This window comes from Delphinapterus leucas, chromosome 8, assembly GCF_059928025.1.
Source record: "Delphinapterus leucas isolate spDelLeu-1000000601 "Yukka" chromosome 8, BTC_Dleu_Yukka2, whole genome shotgun sequence".
Classification (NCBI taxonomy): Eukaryota; Metazoa; Chordata; class Mammalia; order Artiodactyla; family Monodontidae; genus Delphinapterus; species Delphinapterus leucas.
The window spans coordinates 15,627,583-15,653,640 of NC_143136.1; the positions used below are offsets into that span (position 1 = coordinate 15,627,583).

General features: G+C 40.9%; 1 protein-coding gene and 1 pseudogene across 1 annotated transcript in view; both read right to left on the reverse strand.

The window, feature by feature from the left end:
* Positions 1-4,732: 4,732 nt before the first annotated feature.
* The window catches only part of MOGAT1 (monoacylglycerol O-acyltransferase 1), a 32,464-nt gene continuing 11,138 nt past the window's right edge, over positions 4,733-26,058 (reverse strand). Inside the window, exons 2-6 of the mRNA XM_022568318.2 lie at positions 19,882-20,060; positions 19,327-19,531; positions 16,937-17,111; positions 16,182-16,381; positions 4,733-8,771 (exon numbers count right to left, since the gene is read on the reverse strand). Coding sequence (XP_022424026.1) covers positions 8,617-8,771; positions 16,182-16,381; positions 16,937-17,111; positions 19,327-19,531; positions 19,882-20,060 — 914 coding nt within the window. The 3' untranslated portion in view covers positions 4,733-8,616. The remainder of the gene's footprint in view (positions 8,772-16,181; positions 16,382-16,936; positions 17,112-19,326; positions 19,532-19,881; positions 20,061-26,058) is intronic.
* On the reverse strand, positions 22,996-25,306 carry LOC111172102 (oligosaccharyltransferase complex subunit OSTC pseudogene; annotated as a pseudogene).

Consider the following 26,058-nt stretch of genomic DNA (forward strand, 5'->3'; position numbering starts at 1 on the left):
TGGTAATAATAACTGCACTAAGTTCAATCAACTATATATTATTCAAAATACCATAAATCAAATCCACCTTTAAAAGCAGAGCTAGTTCCCAAATGAATCACATTTACTTTTCTTCTGAGTGATTTAAAATTTCCTTTGTCTGGATATTATTTCAGTAACAGTAATGAATATATATATATAGCTATACATCAATGCCTGTATCTATAGCTATAGAATATATAAGCCCTTCTGCAAATCTCACTAAAATTATTTAATATGACTTACATTCCATATGCATGGATTCAATGTTATTTTAAACTTAAGCGAATTTGAAATTACAAATTATGTGATCCTGCTTTTATAGAGTCAACCAATCTAAGATAGATCACAGCATTCCTTTATTTCAGCATCACATGTAAAATGCCAGTATCAGGTCAAACTAAAGATCAAACTTCCTCTCCATCTTGAATTTTTTTTTTTTTTTTTTTTTTTTTGCGGTACACGGGCCTCTCACTGTTGTGGCCTCTCCCTTTGCAGAGCACAGGCTCCGGACGTGCAGGCTCAGCGGCCATGGTTCACGGGCCCAGCCGCTCCGCGGCATGTGGGATCTTCCCAGACCGGGGCACGAACCCGCGTCCCCTGCATCGGCAGGCGGACTCTCAAGCACTGCGCCACCAGGGAAGCCCTCCATCTTGAATTTTTAAAGATGTTGTGGTGAGCTGGAGAAGACAGGGAAGGAGACGTCAAACAGGAGACGTTTCTTCTTAAATGTGGAACATGCGGCAATTGTATGGAGAAAAATTTTACAAGGTACTTAGGAACACACGTATACATACACACATGTGATAAAGAAAATGAATTTTAAAATACAGTTTGGAAGGGGGGAAGGGTTAAATTAGGAGTTTGGGCTTAACATACACATACTATTACGTATAAAATAGATAACCAACAAGGACCTACTGTATAGCACAGGGAACTATACTCAATAGTTTGTAATAACCTATAAGGGAAAAGAATCTGGGGCTTCCCTGGTGGCGCAGTGGTTGAGAGTCCGCCTGCCAATGCGGGGGACACGGGTTCGTGCCCCGGTCCGGGAAGATCCCACATGCCGCGGAGCGGCTGGGCCCGTGAGCCATGGCCGCTGAGCCTGCGCGTCCGGAGCCTGTGCTCCGCAACGGGAGAGGCCACAACAGTGAGAGGCCCGCGTACCGCAAAAAAAGAAAGAAAGAAAGAATCTGAAAAAGAATATATATATGACTGAATCACTTTGCTGTACACCTGAAACTAACATACTATAAATCAACTATACTTCAATTTAAAAAAATTAAAAAATAAAATACAGTTTGAAAAAATGATCTTTCCCCCGCTAATGCTCTATGTAGTAACAGTTTCCCCCCAAAATCAAGACTTTTAATTAAACAAGTATTCTTCATATAACATTTTAAACTTTGACAACAAATATTAGTCCACTGATGAAACTTCCTCACTCTGTCCTTCTAATGGCAAACACAACATTTTTCCATCTCACAATGGGTCCCCAGAGTTGTTCTCAGCGCTGAGAATGGCTGCCATGCCCACTGGGTTTGGGGAGTGGCCTGGAAATGTAGACAGTTTTAGAATAGAATCACGTCTAGGTGGACCTATAAGGAATCTTCACAATCACGTCCCACCTTCTCATTTGATAGGTAAACAATACAAGGTCACTTACCCAGAGTCACGCAGCCAGTTACTGAAAGAGATGGCACACACCCCAGGGCTCCTGAGCCCTACACCCAAAGCATTGGCCCTGGCCAGAGGACCAGGCATCATGTCTGAGCTCCACCACCCGCCATCAGGGTTGCTTCCACTAGAGCTCTTAGCTGCTCTGAGCCCCGGTTTCCTATAGGATAAAAATAGTACCAATCCATAGGGCTATTTTAAGAGCTAAATGCCATAACTCAAAGTACTTAGCCCTGAATCTGGCACATTGTAGGTAGTCCATAAATGTTGATGGTTATCTTTACATGATAATATTTACTTAGTCTTCAGCTACAGTATTAATAAAATACTGGGAAAAATGAAAGTCAAACAGTATTTTACACCATAATAAAACGGCGTGTTCTTTATCCAATAAAATACTTTAAAAGAGTACTGAAAACACCTATTTTGAAAAGGAACAGCAGAAACACCAACAGGTCTCAAAAATCAAGGTATAAACTTTATCATTCAAAGCGCTGGCATCAAAGGGAGGCCATTTCATTTTTGACACATTAAACAAAAGAATTTTTCAACTTCTTCCTTTATTTCGGCAAGTGTCTGATTGACTTGAGTTTATAAAACGTCCTTATTGAGACATAATTCACATACTATAAAATTCACCCATTTAAAGTGCAGAGTTTAGGGGTTTTTAGAATATTCACAGAGTTGTGCAACCGTCACCACAAGCTGATTTTAGAACACTTTCATCACCCGAAAAGAAACCCAGTGCCCACTGGAAGTGATTCACTTGATTGGGAACCTGTAAATTTTTGGACCGGCTTTTTAATATTTCTGGATCTGAGAGGTTTCACACTTATTCCAACCACATGAGACCACAGCAATTTCCTGACTTGTTTCCTCTCACTGCCCTCTGCTCATGCTTCACCCTGCACACCTGCACTTTTTCGTTAGCCCTGCCCCTGCTTTCTGTCTTGACGTTTATCCCATCACGTGAATTTAAAGGACTGACCCTTCAGTAGGAGAATTTGCAATGCTCACCTTTTCACTGCATTTCCCTTGCTTGTATTCATCCCCAAGTCCAAGTTAATTCAGCCTTGTCAAGGTGTGAGAAAAGGAAAAGCATTCCATCCAAGTGAAACACCACACCCACACAATCATAACTTGGGCAGAAAACCCATTTATTGGTCAAAACTTTACAAACCGAGAGCTTTTAAAAAGCACACAGCCACACACCCAATAATGAAAATATAAAAATTCACCATCTCCTATAAAGAGTTTAACAAGTAATAAACTGTTATGCCCTAGTTTTGAATGATATAAAGGAGGAAGCCTCATAGATAAATTTCTCTGATTTTTACTTAGAGATTTAAATTATTTCTTAAAAACACCATGATGAAAGGTCACTGTGAAGAAATTTCAGTAGCAATCTGTGTTTCATAAATAACAAGAAAGTGAGACAATCGTTTGAACTCACTACATGTCTTGGAGGAACACAACCAAATGAGGATGGTACAGGAAAAGGAAAAGTCATCACGTAAATCTGCATCTCCAACTACATGTCATCACAATGACAGAAAAAAGGCCAGGGAGAGACCACAGAGATAGAGCCAGAAGGAACCTAGGAGATCATTCACTCCTAACTCTATTTACATAGGAAGCCACCGAGCCCACGTCACACAGCCAATTAGTGGAAGGCCAGAGGCTAAAGGACGATTTGAACATAGAAGCCCGGAGAGCAGAAAAGAATGGGATAGTTACTTTCTCTGGTTGTCTCAACATGACTGCATCCCCATAAAAGAGGGATTGAAATCCAACCAGCAAGACCTTAAGCTCCAAGCTGGTTTGGAAATGGAATAGGAGAGAATCACGCCAATTCCCAATGCCTTTGGGAATACAAGGAAGGTCGGATTTATCTTTATTCTCAAGAGAGCCTAAGATAATTCGTAACCAGAATCTAAGAGCTATTAAAAAAAAAAAAAAAAAAGCAGCTGTGACAAGCCAGCTGGAGGAGGCTGACACCAAAATGGACTGGGGCTTGGAGCAGACTGTGAGGTGGTAGAAGCTCTGCTTGCTCCCCTGTCTGAGGTTCTGTCACCCGCCCCGGGCCTGAGGCAGCTTGCCCCATCCTGCTGCACCACTATATAAGGCTCCAGTGGCTAAGCCTGTTGTGAAACTTGGGCTTTGCCCAGGACACATCACCAAAATAGCTCTTGCAAAAAGGAAAAGTCAACAATGCGGTGTGCTGATCTCAAGAAAGGAAAACGTTCTTAATACCAATAAGACAGAGCTTGCTGCAGAGTTGTTAAGTTCCTTGCCTTAAGTGTATTTTTCATCGTACTCTACTTCTTTGACACTTTTGCTTTATAGGAGGATTCCTGGGTTTATTAATCGACAGTCACAGAATAGCAGTACCTCCTGTTCAATCTGGAACATGGGGTCAGTTCCAATGCGTATTAAACCTCACTGGGGTTCAACTGCTTCATCTGCAGAAGAAATATGTGACAGACTATGAAGTCCCTTCTAGCTCTAAAACTGGGCTTCCACGGCACCATCCATCAAACTTCCTGGTCAATGCCTCAAGCATTCACGGAGAGATGGCAGAAGTCTGCTCTCTTTGGGCCAGGATGGAAACACACGCAAGGCACAGTTTCTACCACCGAGGAACTCATCACCCCATGGGTTATCTATGGATTGAGATAAAATTTCTTCTTCTCATAGAAGATTATTAAGGCACTAAGCTGATGGTGTTTGGGAAGGAGTAATTAAAATAACTAAAATATTGGGCTGGCCAAAAAGTTCATTCGGGTTTTCGTAACATTGAAATCTGGAACAAACTTTTTGGTCAACCCAATACAAGGCATTAGAGAAATCCCTCTGTTTTAAATATAAAGAACTGCTTCTGTGTTTACCATCCTAGAGAAACAGCAGCAACTACTTGGTTATTTCGACACTGCCTTGTTTTTCCCCTGTAAAAAGATATACAAATTCTACTAGAAGGAACTCTCCCAGCCCCACAAATAGACATGTTATCACCTAGCTTAGAAAAAAAAAAAAAAAAAAATATATATATATATATATATATATATATATATATATGAGAACTAGAAAACTTGGGCTATTGGAGAAAAGCAACCAACTGACAGATCCCATCAACATTTTCTCCTGTTTCAGAGGAAAAGAAGACAAAGATAATGCACCACAAACATGTTTTCAGATTTATCACCAATTTGGCAGTCTGCACCAGCGAGGTAGTTTGGAAGAGACGCAAAGTTACAGAAGTAAGGGCACTGAATCTAGATTCCACCTCCTGTGCTTCCCTTGACAGAAATGTACCTTCTACTGGAAGTAGGGATTTTACTTTTAACCCTACACAAATAATAAAGGCTCACTCATCACCCCTGATTTATACGGACTTTGACTGTTTTCACAGTCATGGTGAAGGGTTTGCATAAATCACACAGCATCCCTTGCCCTGGTTCCCCTTGAGACAGAGCAAAACTGGTTGGCTTTCATAAGCACCAAAGCTGCAAACCTCATTGTGAACGTCACAGACCTAGCTGGGTAGGGACAATTTCAATACTTCTAGCTGCAAGACAAAGGAAATGACTCAGCCTGCACCTGGTGTGCAAAGGAAACAGGAGAAAGAGATGTCCAAATCAAATAGCATAAATGCACATTTTCTTAAGGCAATCTGCCCAGTTTCTCTTCCGGTGTTCTGGGGTTATTTCTGTTGTTGCTGTTGTTCTTGTTATTTTGTTTTGCTGTTTAAATTTTACATGCAATTATATATTAGATGAGAAGCTTTACAGTTGAGGAGATCTCCATCTAACCATACTAGTGAATACAATATATGGCTCACGTTTGTGTTGTAGCAAAAATTCCTATAAAAATATTCATCTGCGGGCTTCCCTGGTGGCGCAGTGGTTAAGAATCCGCCTGCCAATGCAGGGGACACGGGTTCGAGCCCTGGCCCGAGAAGATCCCACATGTCGCGGAGCAACTAAGCCCGGGAGCCACAACTACTGAGCCCACGCGCCTAGAGCCCGTGCTCCGCAACAAGAGAAGCCACCGCAATGAGAATCCTGCGCACCGCCATGAAGAGTAGCCCCCGCTCACCGCAATTAGAGAAAGCCCACGCAGCAACAAGGACCCAACACAGCCAAAAATAAATAAATAAATAAATTTATTTTAAAAATACACATATATTCATTTGCAGTCTGTAGGACTGTATGGAACTTACAACTATGCTTTGAGTTTATGAAAGGACTTCTGGCTTTGCTGGATTAGGACCTCTGGAGATCAACTCCCTAATACGTACCTGAAAATAAGATTTTATGTATGCCAAAATTAAAGTTGCTGATGTCTAGATTTTTTAAATGGCATAATTCTAAATAAATTCATCAGAGCAGAACTTTTCCCAGTTTTCAGGGCCTCTGCTTTCCACACATGGGCTTTAACTGCTTCCTAGACAAACCAGTGGAGGTTGGTGGTCATCTTGGCCCCCTCACTACTGAGTGTGAGATTAAAATTCATACCTTGTGAGATCACAAAAGACTGTGTCATGAGATTTTCATAAATTTCTCTAAAGGAATGAAGTTCATGGATTTTATAATACTTAAAGGCCTTTAGTTGTTGTGGTTACTTGGGCCTCACAGCTCTGTCAGAAAGACTTACCCCTGACCGGCTAGGGCATAGTTTTATGTAAATGGTGCTCCTTTTACATTTGTTTGGTATTGAATAATACCAAAAAGGATTTATCGTCAAATTATCCGCATCTACTAAAATAGGATGTGTCCTGGGAATTCCCTGGAGGTCCAGCGGTTAGGACTCGGCATTTTCACTGCCAGAGGCCAGGTTCAACCCCTGGTCGGGGAGCTAAGATCCCGCAAGCCACAAGGAGAGGCCAGAAAAAAAAAAAAGAGAGAGAGAGAGAATAAAATAGGATGTGCCCTATTCCCTGCTTTGAGAAAAGAACTGATCTAATTTTAAGGCCTTGGGTCAGTGGCCTCCTGGACTGCTCAACCATATGAAGCCAAAGGGATGCTGGCCTAAAAGTCTTCTATAGAACAATTGAGAAGGTTCCCTTTTTCGTGTGTGAAATGCTTTTCTACTCACGGCATTACCCAGCATGACTGTGTTTTGCTGTTGCTACACCCAATCCAGGCTCTAGCCCAGGGCCTGATGTTTTAAAAATTAGGGGTTTTAACACGTATTAACAGTAAGTTAGAACAACTCAATAAAGTTGCCCCCAAATACTGAGAGTGGAGGAGGTATAGAAAGACATGTGGCAGTGGAGATCACTTGAAAACTAGATATTCTTCTTACTTATTGGATAATTACTTAATGCTTAGTGACTAATCCTCAGAAACACTCCTCAACTTGCTCTTTACAAACCAAGCCTGAGATACTTTACAAACCAAGCCTGCGATACTGTCAATTACTGGCATGGGACAATCACACATAAATTACCTCCGTCGGAAAGTACCTCTTTTCTTAGAATAGGTTTCATACTATGGTACAGCTTAAAAAAATTCTTTACCTATGGCAAGGTTTGTGTGTTCACCTAGAAATACGCCCATTCAGCAAGTACTTATTTCATGCCTACTATGTATCATGAGCTGACCCAGGCGCTAAGGAGACATCCATGAACAGGAAGGACAAGGATCCCGCCCTCCCGGACCTGACATTCTGGTTTAGGGAGAATCATATAACCCGAGTCAACGGTGAACTGGTCACATCTCTCCAGAGGGCGCTGTCTCTCAGAGCTCATCTTACTCGAAGAGGCCATATTGGAAGACAATTAAAACCCCTCCTTTTACTGTGAAAACCTTTTGGAATTTCAATGTCTTAAAACCCGTCCAAAGCATGTCTTCCAAAAGACCTCCTTACCTGTAGCAAATGAACATATTTCTAAGCAAATGGCAACAATGAATATTTCTAAGCATAATTAGAAAAGAGAAGACATGCTCTCATCCACATGCGTTTCCATATGGTAGATTCATCCTGTTTCCAAAACGGCATTAAAATTCTGCAATATTGTATAAAAATGCGTTGGTTGATATGACCTAAAGGATCAAATTATCTAAGTCTTAAAAGTAACATTATTCACTAATAAATGGTCTGTTCAAGCAGAAAAAAAAATGATGTCCTCCAGTTCTACATGGCAAGTTATTTTACACACTGTCTCATAAATGTTCCAGTTGTGCTGAACAACAGCTGTCATATTCAGTGAAAATGCCACATTAAGTTATTGTAATATTTAGTAAAGGTGTCTAATTATTTTTTTTGAAGCTGTCATTTTTTTTAAGCACATGAATAATTTTGGGGTTTTTTTGGGCTGCGTTGGGTCTTCATTGCTGCGCACAGGCCTTCTCTAGTTGTGGCGAGCAGGGGCTACTCTTTGCTGTGGTGCGTGGGCTTCTCATTGCAGTGGCTTCTCTTGTTGCGGAGCATGGGATCTAGGCACGCAAGCTTTAGTAGTTGTGGCTCACGGGCTCAGTAGTTGTGGCTCATGGGCTCTAGAGCACAGGCTCAGTAGTTGTGGCGCACAGGTTTAGTCGCTCTGCGGCATCTGGGATCTTCCCAGGCCAGGGCTGGAACTCGAGTCCCCTGCATTGGCAGGTGGATCCCTAACCACTGCGCCACCAGGGAAGTCCCGCACGTGAATAATTCTAAACCTTTTCTTAACCTGTAAAATAATTTTTACCTTCCTAAATGAGGAAGACGATTAAAAGGCTGATAATCATCTCCAACCTTACCCTATAGTCACCCACTGGATTTTTAGTTACCATAGATAAACGTCAACATCTGTCACCATACATAATACTTCTCAGTTGCAAATCTGATTCCTTCACCAAAGAAAAAATTTAATTTATTTAAAATATTTGTTCTTTCAATGGGATATTCTCTCACCCTCTTGCATGCCTTCGAGGAGGAGAGTTATCTAAAAATGAGAGTTTCATTTTCTGGAATACCATACTTCCCTTTGTGCTCCTCAAATAATTTCCTTAGCTCGTCCATATAGGTCTGATGCAACTCCTCAATCTGCTCTGGGGTTGGGTGCAGGGTCTGACGAACAGGGATTGGGCGGCCAACTGCAAAAACAGAGAATACATCATACATAAGAAATCAAAACCACTCCACCACAAACTACCACCTCTAATGGACAGCCCTAGAAAGATCTCCCAATCAGAATCTGTCAGGCCTGCCAGCTCCCATCCCTTTTTCATTTTACTGGCTGCCTGCCGTAGTCACACCATCTCTTTTGGTAGCAAATAAAGAGCTTTCCTTCTCAGCAGACGCTGGATTGTCAGGACGCTTGTGGTTTTGACTTTGAGTCAAATGAACTACTGTGCTGGCTGCAGCTGGGAGATAAGAGGACATTGCTGTGTGTGCACGTCAGCAGCTCGCTCCTCTGGTACAGCTGACAGCCAGACCACAGTGCTCTATTATCACTGCCTGGGAAATCTTAACTCATGAGGCAACAGCCCTCTATTCTGGCTCTGTTTAATGTCATCCTAAAAAAATGAAAAGAATATATATCTTCACTGCTAAGTATCTGTACCAGAAAACATACATAATCACAAGGATTCCACTGTCTGTAATGGTGGAAAACAAAACCAACCAAAAGTCTTAATAGAAAAAAACATTAAATAAACCACGACCATTCATTCAGTGGAATCCTAGGCAGCAATTTTTTTTAAAACTAAATAATATTTTTGTAACTGTTTATGCTGACTCATTGTGCTGATCATTTTACAATATATACAAATATCAAATCAACACTTGAAGCTAACTGTTATTTGCAATTATATCTCAATTTAAAAAATGAAATATGTGTGTACACACACAGAGACGTCTAAAATGTTGTAGGTGGGGAAAAGTTGTAAAATAACATAGTATGATCCTATTTATTAAAAATTTCTCTATCTAGGTGCATTATAAGCCTTTAGTGCACTAAGCAAATCTACAAGGTACACTGATAGCCCTTACCTGGAGGGAGGAAGGTAGAGCTGGGGGAATTTATATTTTATCTGTATTGTATGAATTTTCTACAATGAGAAGGCACTGGTGTTATCTGTATAATTAAAAATGAACTAATTAATTTTTTAAAACCTAGCAATTTCTACATGTATTTTAAGGCATTTATATAATAAATAACTTTTATCTCACTTGTGTCAGATTTTGAGAGACTAGATATACGTGGCTCCACCTCCTGCTGCCCTCAGTCCTCTCTGCTACTCATTGCGACCTCTGCTGGCCTGATGCTGCTACCGATGCCAAGAGTTGAAAATGTACAGGATGTTCAATGAACGGCAAACTGCTTACTACATTTGATTAGCTTGGGCATGAGGTCAAATGGGGCTGTATGTAACAGAATGGCACTCGCAGGGCCTCCTTTGCCCACCCGGAGTCTCCCCACGCTACATCCAAGGTTCGATCCATGTTAGTAACAAAAGGTGATTAGTTAAGAAGGTACCAGAGAAAGAAGGAAGTGATAAATAACAGTAGAAGGAAGTGTGACAATAGTATGGGAGGTAAGGGAGCACAGAGAAGGGAATGTATACACACAAACACACACACATATATTATAATATATTATATATTAAGAAGATATCTATCTATATCTATCTATATTTATATACAATGTTACACATAATCTATATATCCTATGTATAGATATATAATCTCCTTATCACAACATTAGTATTCTCAAATTGCTAAGTTTTTAACCATATATAGCCTCAAGAAGCTCCTATACAGTTTTCCTTGAAAGTTTGGATGTCAAACATACATAGTAGACGTCAGTCCTTTGTAATTTAACATAACTATCTCGCTGTCAGTGTGGTTGACTTTTTTTTTTTTTTGCCACACAGCTTGCAGGATCTCAGTTCCCCAACCAGGGATTGAACCCAGGCCCAAGGCAGTGAAAGCACTGAGTTCTAACCACGGAATGGCCAGGGAACTCTCATGTCATTTGTGGTTGAAATACAGACTAGGAGAGGCTGAAATGATGGGGTGGAATTGGGGGCTGGTGTTGCACAAGAAGCACCAGGCTAAACCAGATCCAGTGCTAGCTCACCAGCAGGTACACGGAGCTAGTAAGTAACTTCTTCTCTGGCCTTAATTTTCACATGTATGGAATAAAAGAGTAGGCAACCTTGAAGCTTCCATCCAGCTCTGATCTTTGTTGTTGTCTGAGGAAAGAAACTGAGAAATTTACGTGCTCATTGAGAACTCTACCTGCAAATCTACTAGCCAATTTGTGGTGTTATAGAAATAGCTTCTGTTTTCTTAGTGAAATTATCCCAAGGAGACAGGTTAAGTGCAACTATTCTGGGTGGGAAGGGGGATTTATAAAGAGATAAGAAGGTCTAAGAAGAGATAAAGGTCTAAGAAGATGAAGAGCGTTGTTCCCAGCTTACTTCAATAGGGCTTGTGAATTCTGAATTATTGAGTCTTATTTCCTGAGATATCCTACAGTTAATTCCAATCCTATTCTTTTCCTATTAATGGTTTTATTATATTTCAGATAGTTCTTCCAGAGAGCTCAAACATGCTCATACAAATTGAATTTAGCATCATTAGATTTTTCCCTTTAAACTGTGAGACAAACACAGTCATACTTGTCTTTCTCTTATTTACCCACAAAGAAACTGAGATGCTGAAAGTTTCTAAACTATATATACACATACACAAAAACAAACAAAAACCAAAGGAAATGAAGATTTAAACCCAGCACTTCTGCCCCTCGTTACTAAACTAACCCAAAATTGGATTAGAGAGTAAGAACCTTTCTCAATTACTTTTTAGGGATACAGACAGAGGTAACAAAACAAAAACTTGCAAATCTGAGAAGGGTCCCCAGAGCCCTAGAAGACCAGAGTTCCCTCTCTCCACAAAAAGGAGATTTTTTTACTATCAAGGAGAAGAAAGCTGTTTTCCACATAAGACTGGGTTAGTTGCAGACTGCTGCCTGACTCCCTTTTTATAACACAAAGGAAAAACCAGCTTCATCAGGTTGCTCTGGGGGTAGAACTCCTTGCCCTGGAAAAGTCAGCTAACATCTACTTGTGGCAGAGTCAGGAATCTTAGCTCTTGTTTATGTTTCGGTGCTTTTTATAGCTGGCATGCTCCTTTGTTCCCTTTTCAATTCCATCCAACAATTCAGGATTAGTTATGTCTTTATTGCCTTACACAGCAGGCTTGCTCTAACTCCTGTGACGCTGTGCTGCATTTACCTAGATGAAGAATAAGCAGCTTCACGAGCTGTTGTATTCGCAGCTGGAGAAGAGCTTGGAGATGCGAGTTATTTTCTTCTCACTGAGGCAAAGAGTAGGTATTTCACAATAAGGAGTCTTTTTTCTATTTCTCTGTAATTGTGAACATTTTGCAGTTTTCTCTCTCTCTAATGGTCTCACATAGGAATTGCTCTTTCTTTAGATGCTACATAGCCATACACAAGAGAGAGACCAGGCAGAGAGCTGGGCAGAGTGGGATTTGGGAAGAGTCAAAACCTGGGTTCAAGTAAACCTCTGGCTTAGGATGGAGTCTCAGAAGACGCCCAATGTAAGTATATGTGTATATAAGTGTGTATACATATGCACACACACACACTCATGAACATTTACGGAGCACTTAGTACATTGTACTGGGCACCATACTAATTCCTTTATTATTACCTCCTTTAATTCCTACTTTACAATTAAAATTTAAATTAGGTTCCCCTTCCTTCCTTTCTATTTCAGAAAATCCATTAGCCTGCTTTTTTTCCCATTAGGATAGAATAATGACTTGAAACAAAATGGACTACTTTTGTCCTCAAGTGGTTCCAAACCAGTTTTATTTAAATAAGGTACATTCCCTTCCCTAACTTTTTATCAAACAAACAAACAAAAAAATTCAAACCTATAGAAAAAAATAATACAAAGAGCACTTGCATGCTCTTCCTCTAGACTCACCAGCTGTAAACATTTTGTGCACACACACACGATATGTATATACACATGTATTATTATTTTTATTTTTGTAGAACCATTTGAGAGTAAGTTGTAGACATCATTGATTCGATCACGCTATCCGCCTTAAAACTGCTCATGCTATAAAGACAAAGAAAAGTCGAAAACCTATTCCAGCTTAAAGTAGGCTAAAGAAAGTGAAAATTAAATGCAATGTATGATCCTGCTATGGGAAAAAAAACTGCCCCCCACCAAAACACATAGCTAAACAGAATGTTATTGTGGCAACTGACGAAATTTGAGTATGTCATGTACACTAGTTAATAGCATTTAATCGATGTTCAATTTCCTGAATTGTACTGACATAAAAGAGAATAATCTTGTTCTTAAAAAATAGACATAAAAGTAATTAGGAACAAATGGTCATGTTGTTTGCACTTAAACAGTTCAGCAACAACAATAGTAAAAGGTGTATTTATGATACCATTAGAGAGAGAGAAAAACCGTAGCAAAAACGTTAACCGGTGAGTCTAGGAGAAAGGCACACAGGAGTTCGTTTTACTACTCGTGAGACTTTTCTGAACATTTGAAATTTTTCAACATGACATTTTAAAACTTAAATCCAACACATACTAGGACACGTGAAATTTCCTCCTTTAAATAACAAGTTTCCCTTGTATTTTACTTTCTTACCCAAACAACTTTCTGTCATACCACCTGTACTGGCTCTACGACTTGAACTTAATAGTAAATTCATCTTAAAAAATTTTAATATGTACTTGTTCTATTTCTGAAAACTTAAGAATTATAATCAGACAGGCCTAACTAAAGACTAGACTTTAAGAACAGTGTGTAAAGAGTCACAGTTCCTTGCAAGAATGTTGCTTTTGTTTGTTTGTTTCTGCATCACAGACCTCCAGGAGGGCAGGGATTTTGCCTTATTTGTTCTCTGCTATATTCTCAGTGCCCACAGGGTAGGAGCTCAAGACACATTTGTGAATCAACAAATTAGTCTTTAGTTAGTTCCTTGCAACATTCTTGCAAGGAACTGGACCCTGTACACACTGTTCTTAAAGTCTAAACTCATTTCCTTTTTCTCTCCCAGTTGTCATGATGGATGTGACATTGAAATCAGTTTCTCTCCATTATTATGTAATAAAATATAATCTATGTGAACATTTTATTGTACTTGGATAAACTGATAATAACCCAGAGAAAATATATAAATGACATACTATTTGTGACACATAAAGAAAATATATGGTAGCTTCTTTATAAATTATGTCCATTGAGAATGACCCTCAGGAAAGAGGAAAGAAGGTCTTGATGGAGGATGCAGAGAAACCTGATGGTTTAGCAAAGTTTGGTGTAAGAAATATGCAGAGACTGGTGATGGCACCTTAGAATTAGCCAGAGCACATTTTTAAAGGGATTTTAACTAACAGGACATTAACAGACAAAACCATTACAGTCCTAGTGAATCTTAGTGAATCTTGCTCACACTACAATGAATGCTCTGGGGACTTCCCTGGTGGCGCAGCGGTTAAGAATCCGCCTGCCAATGCAGGGGACACGGGTTCGAGCCCTGGTCCAGGAAAATCCCACATGCCGCGGAGCAGCTAAGCCCGTATACCACAACTACTGAAGCCCGCGCTCTAGAGCCCACGTTCTGCAACAAGAGAAGCCACCGCAGTGAGAAGCCCGCACACTGCAATGAAGAGGGGCCCCCACTCGCCTAAACTAGAGAAAGCCCGGGCACAGCAACAAAGACCCAACGCAGCCTAAAATAAATAAATCTATTTTTAAAAAATGAATGCTCTGGTTGAAGTTGCTGATGAAGTGGGGTCTGAGAGACATGGGGGAAAACTATTTACAGGATGGAAAATCAGAGCATCTCTGGACACCTGGGAGTGAGAGGATTATAGATGCAGTAATGATTTAGGGTGAATTCAACTAATATTTAATGAGTCCTTGTGATGCAAGGTAGAGTTAACAAACTCTTAATTAAGTAGAAGGGGGAGCAGAAGGACCCCAAAGTAACTTGCCACTCTGGACGCTGCCTGAATTCTGCTTGGGGTGTGTCAGGGAGTCAGCAGAGAAACAGCTCTGGGTTTGAAGTGCACTGATTTAAAACAGAAATGAGCATAGCAACTTAGATCATGGTTTCAATATCATATTGTGTTTTATTCTCTGGCGCAAGTGAATGATACATAGCTTTTGCTTTTGTTTATGGAACGGTAAATAACTTAGCCCTAACTTGTGTTTCTCCAAGTAAATAAAAGTCTTTAAATACACATTGTCTGAGGGTCTGGTTCACACAAACCAGGCTGCTCTCAGCCATCTGGCTCCCACCTGACCACCATAAGAGCATGCAGCTGAGTCTTTATGAAACATGCATATCCTTAGCTTGGTTTTTAAAAGGCTTCACATAATAGCAGGATTCTGAGGATGCTAGAGACTAGAATTGGTGTTTCTGATGTAATCGTTTGGGGGGTAAGTGGAAGGATGCACTGAAGCAATTTTCTTTTGTTCTGAGTCTTTAAGAGATGCATGCTTGGGCTTCCCTGGTGGCGCAGTGGTTGAGAGTCCGCCTGCCGATGCAGGGGACACGGGTTCGTGCCCCGGTCCGGAAGGATCCCACATGCCACGGAGCGGCTGGGCCCGTGAGCCGTGGCCACTGAGCCTGCACGTCCGGAGCCTGTGCTCCGCAACGGGAGAGGCCACAACAGTGAGAGGCCTGCGTACCACAAAAAAAAAAAAAAAAAAAAAAGAGAGAGAGATGCATGCTTGACAGGCATTAAGTAAAAACCAGAGCTATAAACATGGAAGGACCTAGAGATGATCATACTAAGTGAGGTGAGCCAGACAGAGACAGACAAATACCATACGATATTGCTCATATGTGGAATCTAAAAAAAAAAAAGATACAAATGAACTTCTTTACAAAACAGAAATAGACCCACAGACTTATGGTTACCAAAGGGTAAAGGACGGGGGGAGGGATAAATGAGGTGTTTGGGGTTAATGTCGTCGTCATCATCCTCCCCCATTTTAATCCTCCCACATGTGCCATTTTTAAAGATAAAATCAGTCTATATTAGGACACATGTATCTAGTTGGGGAAAAAATGCTTTTGCCGTATGAACTGATGCCTATGTGAACTGAACATGATGAAGACATCTATTACACAGAAATGTCCACATATTAATAGACTCTGATGTAACATGTTCAAAGAACTGCTATGTTGTAATCTGCTAGTACAGAGAAATAGATTCATCCTAGAGTATTAGAAATTCTATTTCTAAAATTGAATTCTATTTGTAGTTCAATAGCAATATTTTTAAAATAATTGATTCCCATTCAAATGGAAAACATAGTCATTTCGTAAATAAAAGGCAGACTGTAAATGAAGCTCAAATAACACCTATAGGATTATTATTTTAGGAAGTTCTTACTCAAAGCTATTTCAGTAACAATAAACATAGCTCAAAGTAAGGTAATCCTTTTTACTCAGTTTAACAAGCCTCGAGTCTTTGATGTACATACCAACAGTGTGGATGGGCTTCCTATAGGGCATTAGGCCAAAATTGTATTGAAAAATTCCTCTGGCGTGGAACAGTGGCAAAGCAAATCCCATGATCTTCTGTAGTTTCTCCTGCACAGCTCGAAGCCATGAGCCTTCAGGGTTGCTAACTTGTTTAAATAGTTCATTTTCACCAAAAGAAAACACTGGCACCAAATAAGCACTGCAAATAACAAGGAGGAAGAATAAGCATTTTCAATGAAAAGGATTTAAATATTTCATTTAGCCCAGCTGACTTTTGCAACAGAGTCCTAACAATTCTTTAATGTTCCCAAGCCTCCCTATAGCGCTAAGTTCCTGTTCCATACATTGAAACTGACTTATACTTGAGGTCCTTTGGGGAGGTACCTCAGCAGTCTTAGTGGTTTGTGGAATTTTATTCTATAGAAAATCAAGGTTCCAGGAAGCTTCTTTGTCATCTGTGGTTTTGGCCATGGTTCATTTGTTCATTTGGCTGGGGGTTTATACTGTGCATATAAAATTTTGTGTTTTTTGGTTTTCCTCTTATAGACAAGTTGAATTGCTGGATGCCATGACATTGAGTTACCTTAGTGGGAAGGTTGTATTTCATTCCCCATAAACATCACATCTGCTTTCATTGGGAAGCCGATTAGGAGCTCCGTCTTTAAGGGCCAGAAAAATTACTTTACTTCTTTGTGTTCATTTAATAATGTGTTAACTTCCCTGACCCAGTTGCCTGAAATGAAAAGCCACTTACCCATGGGTCAGAGCAATTTTCACAAATCCCTTCCGCTGGCGGATGAACAGAGTGAACTTTCCAGGATGGGCATCCAGTGATTCCTCTGCACCCCCAAGCACAATGACTGAGATGTTTCCACCTCCTTCCTTGCTTAGCACGTGAGACACACTTCTCCTGGAAACTGAGACTGGCCCTTAGTGAATAAAACAAAAGGTGTTAACTAATTGCCCTTTTATACTCTTATCATAATAGTCTATGGCACCAGCAAATACTTCACAGAATTTCCTAGACTGCTTACATTTGGAGCAGTTTGCAGGTTTATAATTTTTTCATAGCTGACTCTTTGGTAACAGATTCCATTAATAAGATCTAACATTCTGGCAGGGGACAGGGTTAGGTCTTTAAAATGTCACTTGCTTATTACTAGGTCTATCACTTGTTCAGGTAGGTAGTATACTGCTCATTTCTACAGATTCCATTCATATTGCATTATAAGTAAAGGGTGCCCCCTGGAGTTGTTCAGTGCGCAAACCTGCACAGCTGTATGTGGTCATCTTGACCGTTATCCTGGCAGACCCTTGCTCAGAACCAAACAGCATAACCTCCAAGAGGTTGCCCTGGATCTTTTGAACACACAATGGTCTGTTTTCAGGTATTCTTTACGGATTCTTATTTCTCAGACATGGATTTATAATGTAAATGGTTTCAAAAATTCAGACATCTGACAAATAACCTACATCAATTGCTAAATCTGTGCATGATTCCCAAATGTCTAGTTTGACTTTGGTAAACTGTTTATTTAAGACGAAAGTTAACATAATTGTTCAGCCTTTATATCAGCCTTTCCCATGTAAACATAACTTTAAAGACTCCTTTTCAGATTTTAAATGGACTACGTACTCTTGGAAGAAAATACTATGAACTCTTGGGGGAAAACAATAACAATGAAAACACAAACAACTTGTGACCCATATTTCAGAGACAACCACTTTTTAATGTCTTATGGTTTCCTTCCATTCTTGATTTTATCCGTTTCCTTTTTTTTAGTCATAAAAGAATGTGGGGCTTCCCTGGTGGCACAGTGGTTAAGAATCCGCCTGCCAATGCAGGGAACACGGGTTCGAGCCCTGGTCCAGGAAGATCCCACATGCCATGGAGCAACTAAGCCTGTGCGCCACAACTACTGAGCCTGTGCTTTAGAGCCCAAGCACCACAACTACTGAGCCTGCGTGCCACAACTACTGAAGCCCGCGCACCTAGAGCCCATGCTCCGTACAAGAGAAGCCACCGCAATGAGAAGCCCACGCACCGCAACGAAGAATAGCCCCCGCTCGCCGCAGCTATAGGAAGCCCGTGCACAGCAACAAAGACCCAGTGCAGCCAAAAATAAATAAATATTTTATTAAATAAATAAATAAAGGTCAGAGCCTTGAGAATGGGCTATCCTGTATGTCAAAAAAAAAAAAAAAAAGAATGTGTTAGTTTTATCAGGACACGGCCCTTCGTCTCTTGAAGGAAATTACATGCTCATTTTACTGTGGATTCCTGTTACTGGGGGAGAATAAAATTAGGACAGGATTCTGAATGATCAGCGACTCTCTGAAGAGAAGAGGCAGAGGGGGGTAGGTTAGAGGGTAGAGAACCTGAGCCCAAATAGGTGTGAGCTTTCACTGAGTTCAAAGCCACGGCCATTCTGCTCTGCGTGCCCTGAGTCAGAGCTGGAGGCATTGCTTCCACTGGAAAGAGGGCCTCATGGATTTCCAGACACCTGGCAGTCCTCACTTGCCTCTGGACACTTCTCAGTTTCCTCCTGAGGCTTCCCTTCTTCAGGCCATGCTTAAATGCTGCTATTTCTCAGGGCTGTTAGGGACTAAATGTTTATGTTCCTCCAAAATTCATATGTTGAAACCTAACCCCCAATAGGATGGTATTAGGAGGTGGGGCCTTTGGGAGGTAATTAGGTCATGAGAGTGGAGCCCCCAGGAACGGGGTGAATGTTCTTATAGGAAAAGGGACAGAGCTAGCATGTTCTCTCTTTCCACCATGTGAAGATACAATGAGAAGATGGCCATCTGCAAGCCAGCAAGTGGGCCATCACCAGACACCAGATCTTCCCAGCCTTCAGACTGTGAGAAATAAATTTCTATTGTTCAAGCTACCCAGTCTATGGTATTCTCTTATAGCAGCTGAACTAAGACAGGCTCCTTTTTCGTCCCTGTTGTCTTTAACCTTATCTCTACACGTGGCGCATGGATTCAAACCCCACTTATGTGTGCTGAGTTCTCCCAAATCCATCTCCTTAGAGTTTTACTCTAAGAAATTGTAAACACAGCTGGTTTGGGAGGGGACATTCTATGTGGTCCTGCCCACCCAGAACCCTAGAGAAACAGTGATCTGCCTTCACTTACCACTACTCATCAGATATTCTCGGAAGAGCGGACACCGGAACCAAAATGGAAGCACGTGAAGATACGCAGTAAGGCCAGGAAACAGCTCCTTGAAGTTTGAATAATTTGTACAAAAGTTTCCAAAGGCTCCAGCAACAAGCACTCCATGGGGGTGAAACCCAAATATGTAGTTGTGACTTGGATTCAAATCCCAAGTTTTGATGAGCTACAGTGCATTTATATTGACATAAATAAAATGTTCCATGATTAGTTTCCAATAAGAAACAGAAGGACTCAGAATTAGTTCTATGTTCAAGAGGAAATGAAGAACACGACTCATTTTCGTTTCCTGGGGTAGAGCTATTTCCAAATTTTTAAACTGTTTCCTGAACCCAGAGCCCCTCATACACAGCCTTCTAACTTTTGTCAATTTAGGTTAGACTCCGTTTAGTAACTTGGGCTGAACTGCAGGCTCTCTCCCTCTAAAAAGGGAAAAGCTTGAAAAATATGTGATAAAAACACATTTGAATTTTTTTCCCAGCTTAAAACCATACTATATAAAACAATTCTACTCACATGAATTGGAAAATAGTCCTTAAAGTACCTCCAAATGGTCCAGCTTCTGACCCAGTCGGATCTCCTGCCTCCTTGCTCTGGGGTTTGCCAGTCAAAGTAAAGCCATGTCAAATAAGGGATGTAGAGGAACCAGTAGTTGTATATGATCAGGAACACAATGACTCCAAGGCACACCTGTGCTGTAAGAAAGGGGAAGACCTCAGGAATCAGGGTCAATTAGCATCTACTCACTGTACTGTACAATCATTGGCCCAAGGTAGGGGGGATCTAATATATACAAAGTGTGTTCAACTGAACCTTGGTTCAAGTGAGGTGATGTTAACAAGACAGCAATGGTACAGTATTACCTAACATTTCTTGGATGTTTAGTATATACCAAGTACTGTATTGTGGATTCCACCGAAATATTTTTAAATTTAATCCTCGTATAGCCACAGCATCAGTGATGCAGCCCTAGCACTCCTAACATTCTTTTTATAAGAGGGAAGATAGCAGCTTAGGGAGGTTAAGTGAATTGCCCAAACTACACGGAGACGTAAGTGGCTGACCTGTCTAAATTCAAGGTCCATTCTCAAAGCCCATGGCCCTACACCATCTCCCCGACATGATACATGGAGGAACTGATGCTGACAGGAGGAATGCAGAGGAATTCCTACTACAAGTGTTCACCTTGATTGAGCAGCCATTACGCATGTGCCCATGAAGAGGGCACATTCCAATGACAAACTTCATTTCCCGGAAGTCTATTGCCAGAGATAGATATGGCACAGGAGGGACTCTACGCCTTAGCTCACCTACCACTTCTCTTGACATTTCATAACGACAGAGCAATCCTAATTGTTTGTGCACCTAATGCTGTAGCTTCAAATAGATGAAGCAGGAATTGATAAAACTTGACCTGGGCAGTAGGGACAAGAATATTTGCCTTAAAGTAATGCATTAAGCTAAGCTAGACATTTTCTTTGTATGTCTGTGCTACGGTTACACTAAAAAATATTTATGAAAAGAAAAATATATCAATGGGGAGGAGCACAAAGACTTAAAGCCTGCGGCTTCCCCGGTGGCGCAGTGGTTGAGAGTCCGCCTGCCGATGCAGGGGACGCGGGTTCGTGCCCCGGTCCGGAAAGATCCCACATGCCGCGGAGCGGCTGGGCCCGTGAGCCATGGCCACTGAGCCTGCGCGTCCGGAGCCTGTGCTCCGCAACGGGAGAGACCGCAACAGTGAGAGGCCCGCGTACCGCAAAAAAAAAAAAAAGACTTAAAGCCTGGCACAGAGTAAGTGCTCAACAAATGCCAGCTATTGCTGTTGGTTTAAGGAGTGCCATTACCTCTTTCTTCTTTATTATGTGCTACAGTCTCTAATCTAGAACTAACTTTGGTCCCCCAAGCTCCTATCCATTCTCAACTTTACTAAAAAGAGCTTTGTCCCCAAACAATCCGTCACGGTATCTGACATGAGCACCTTTGATCTATTATTGTTTTATAGTTATAGATGTAGGTATAGATTTGGGGTTTTTTTGGCAAAAACAGAACACATGTTTATATTTCTAGAAATATATAAATCAATAAATTTCCCAGTACAGATTTCACCCAAATACTGAATTGAACCCATCAGAGGACTGACTTGCTCTCTCCAGGGTGGGTTAAAGGTTAAAAGTGTGTGAAAGGTTAAGGAAGCATGTGCCCTCCACCGTTCAGCGGGGTGTTTTCTTGCATTCTGGAAGTTTCCACGAGTCTAGAAGTGAGACCAAAAGAGTGTCCTCTGCCCTCATTCCTACCAAGATCACTCTATTTTGGTTTACCTGCTTCCCTCTACCCAGGTCTGTGTGCTGACAATGTACCCCTGTTAATTTCATTGTATTAAAATGTGCAAAACATTTACAAGAAACATAAATAGGTCTCATTATTCTCTACCCCAAGCTGGATCAGGTGAGCTATGATGGAGCAAAGGAGGGAGGGCATAGGTACTGAGTAGTAACTGTCTCGCACGGGCAACCTTATTTACACCTCCTTGCAACCCTCAAGGTACAGAGTTCTGTCCCCATTTTGCAGTTGTGGAAACTGAGGCTCAGGGAGTTTGAGTGTCCAAAGGACTTGAACCTGGATCTGCATAATCCTTAAACCCAGGCACTTTTTATTTTTATTTTTTTTAAGAAAACCAAACTATCCCCAGCTAATGGTCATAACACCATAAACATGTGTTTATTACAAGTACATAAGCAGGTTCATAAGCATAAAGAATCAGGCACATGAAAGGTTTTATTTTCTTTACTATAAAGGTGGAGAAACTAAGAGCAAAAGCAAATTGACTTAATTTCAATCACAGAGTGAGTCAAGAGTAGGTCCAGAAACAAAGTCCCCCGGCTACTAATTCAATGGTCCACTCACCCAACCGCATTCCTCTAGATGAATACACACTGCATATCTCTAACATTCATTATGTGTTTTGCACGTACAGTGGTTAAGACATGGATGGGAAATTGGACTCCTTATGTTGGAATGTGCCACCAACCAGCTTCCTGACCTGGGGTGAGGTCTTTTACTTCTTAAGCCTCGATTCCTTAACCTGTGAAATTGGGCTAATAACAGCACCACTCTCCAAGGACTGTTGGGGGAATAAACAGAGAGATGTTACACTGCCTGGCACAGAGGAAGCGCTTGACAAATGGAAGCCATTTTTATAATAACTGTGTTTACTAGGATACATTTGGAGAATGCAAAAAGTAGAAGCAGACAAGATAACTCATATTCCTGTCACCCAACAAAAACTACTGTTAAATTTTCCCGTCTTTTTTTTTTTCTCCGTCAAACAGGTTATGTTTTTTTAACACAGTTGATCGCACATATTTTTTATTCTGTATTTGATCACTTACGATTATCTCATCTTAGCTGCTCGGTATTATAAATTTGGCATTAAAACCTCTCCATAAGTGTTATTTTTAATGACTGCGCAACATTCCATTGGTTGTCAGTACTAATTCAAATTCTTTTGTTTTTGAATATTTGGGCTTCTAACAACTTTTCTCTAATAACATAATCTTGCATAGAGATTCTATTTCATATCATAAACAGCACCAAAATAGTTTTTTAATCCCTTAATCCTAAATTGGATTGAAAGCAGAAAACACTATAAAAACTAGGTGACTAGATCACCTCTACTTTCTATTTTTATCCCACTAGGCAATCCAAGGTAACACGATTCTCCTAAACTGGAGGTCAAACAGAAGAGAAAGTTAAAAAGATTTACTCCAAAACATTGTACAGCTCTCAAAACTAATGTTGATACTTTAAAAAAAATTGTTTAGATTCACAAACCAAGTTGCACTGAAGGTCGAAATTTCAGCTGCCTTTTTTCTTTTATTAGAAAAATTATTTCTTTCTTTTCCTTTCATACATCTTATTGTTCAGGAAACAGTCTTACATACATATCTGAAATGATGTACTGTCACACACTCTGTTTAAAGGCAAAGCACCACAGGTAAAGCTGATCAGCTGTCCAGAGTTCTCAGTTTATGGGATCTCACTTCCTGATTTTACATTAATTTCTGAAGGTCAGAAATGTCATCTCCAAAAAATGTCAAGGGGTTTGTAAAAAATAATCATTTTATTCAATATTATAGTTGTAGAAATGAAGTATATTTTCTTTAAGAAATTAAAAAAAGAAGAAAATGCCACTTAACATCGTTGGTGTGTCAGTACAGGCCAGCAGGAAAAAATGCTGATAAGCTTGTCTCTTTGATACCAAGAACGCATTCTAGTCCAAGCTATAATACGCTTCCTGTATTTTCACTAGATGTTTCTTTTCTGCTGCTTTTCATCCTTTTCCATATTTCATATCAGAGGACTGGTACAGCCTTGAAAACTTCATTAACAGGAGCAAATTCAGTATCCACCGATTTCTTCTCAAAAGGCACTCTAACCCATCAGATAGCCCGGCAGTTCCATTCTCATGAATACTCTAGCCATGAAAAAACTCAATAGGACACAGACGAATCCAATGAATAGAAGGAGAAATCTACTGAGTCTGGGAATGTTTGATGCATTGGATCGGTCCAGGATTATGAAACCTAAACCTCCCATTGTAAACAAGAAGCTGGATGGGAGTCCTTCCATAATATCTTGTCCATTTACTCTGTAGGCCACGTTCTCTGATGCCCACGTTCATCAATCAAGGAGCCCACACTTGGAGGTCCGACAGTAACATCATAAACGATTCCTCCGGCGATGAGGAAGTAAGACACCACCACCAGAGCGCACATCGTCATGGCCGACGGCATGTGCACCCAGGGCGGCTTCTTCAGCTTCAGGTTGGGACATTCGAGCACTAAGAACACGACGCGGTACAAACTCTCCATGTTGGTGGCGGCAGGGGCAGCTGTCGGCCGCCGGCCCCACGCACCACCCAGGAACAGCTCTCCTTTTTTTTCTTTCTTTGGCTGCATCACAGCATGTGGGAATCTTAGTTCCCCGACTGGGGATGGAACTGCGCCCCCTGCAGTGGAAGCGCAGAGTCCTCGCCACTGGACCGCCAGGGAATTCCCCTAAATTTCAGCTTCCTTGACTTGGGTACATTCTGGATAAGAAACCACAAGTCAGCCCCCAATCACTTATACTCTATTTTTACTTAACTGCCATAGATTCTACTTCCTCTACATCACTGAGGAAGCTGCCTCCCGCTATTTTTTTTTTTTGAGGTGAAATTCACATAACATAAATTAGCCATTTTAAAGAAAACAATCCAGTTGCATTTAGTACATTGACATCGTTGTGCAACTCCCACTTTTATCTAGGTCCTAAACACTTGGATCATTCTGAAATAAAACTCTGAACGCATTAAACAGTTACTCCCTATTTCCCTTTCCCCTGTCCCTGGCAAGCACCAATCTGCATTCTTTTTTGACGGATTTACCTAGTCTAGATATTTCATATAAATGCAATGATTCAATATGTAACCTCTTGTAGGCTTTCACTCACCATCAAGTTTTTGAGATTCAGCCATGCTGTAACATGTATCAGTACTTCATGCCTTTTTATGGCTGAACAATATTCCCATGTATGGATAGATCACAACTTGTTTATCCATTTGTTTATCTGTTGATGCACATGTGGGTTGTCTCCACCTTTTGGCTACTGTGAATAGCGCAGCAATGCCCCACTGCTTTAACAGTACTGAAAGCCAGAAAGGCTCAGCTAAAGTTTATGCACCGTCACTAAGTTTACCATCAACAGTAAAGGGACAAAGTGACATTTGCCTCTTCTTATGATCAAATGGGAAATACACCCCATCACCTTTGTGACCTTGTTGTCAAAAATGTCTATCCTGACTCTAATCATGAGAACATATTTAGGCAAGTCCAGACTAGGGGACATCCTACAAGATAATTAGCTGGGGCTGTTTTAAAAATATCAGTGTCATAAAAGATAAAAAAACAAATAAAAAGTATAGGAACAGGTCTAGTTTTAAAGGAAAATTTGAAGACAATTAGGGAAATTTGAATATGAGCCATGTGTTAAATAAGATTATTGTTTCAATGATACATTTCTTGGGTGTGATAATGGAATTGCAATTATGCACAAAATCCTTGTTTTCAGGAAACACATTCTACAGTATTGAGGAATGAAGTGCAATGATTTTTACAACTTAATTTCTTACTTTCAAATGGTTCAAAAGCAACAGTAACAGGGCTTCCCTGGTGGTGCAGTGGTTGAGAGTCCGCCTGCCGATGCAGGGGACACGGGTTCGTGCCCCGGTCCGGGAAGATCCCACATGCCGCAGAGCGGCTGGGCCCGTGAGCCATGGCCACTGGGCCTGCGCGTCCGGAGCCTGTGCTCCGCAACGGGAGAGGCCACAACAATGAGAGGCCCGCGTACTGCAAAAAAAAAAAAAACAACAGTAACAACAAACTGTGTGTGTGTCTACAGAAACAGAGAAAACAAACACTGAAAAATCCTAAGAGTTGGTGAATCGAGGTAAAAAGAATGTATACTGAGCTATTCTTTAAATACTTCTAAATTTCCAAAATTAAAAGACAGGGGAGGGGGCTTCCCTGGTGGCCCAGTGGTTAAGAATCCCCCTGCCAATGCAGGGGACATGGGTACGATCCCTGGTCCGGGAAGATCCCACATGCCGTGGAGCAACTAAGCCCGTGCACCGCAACTACTAAGCCCACGTGCCAC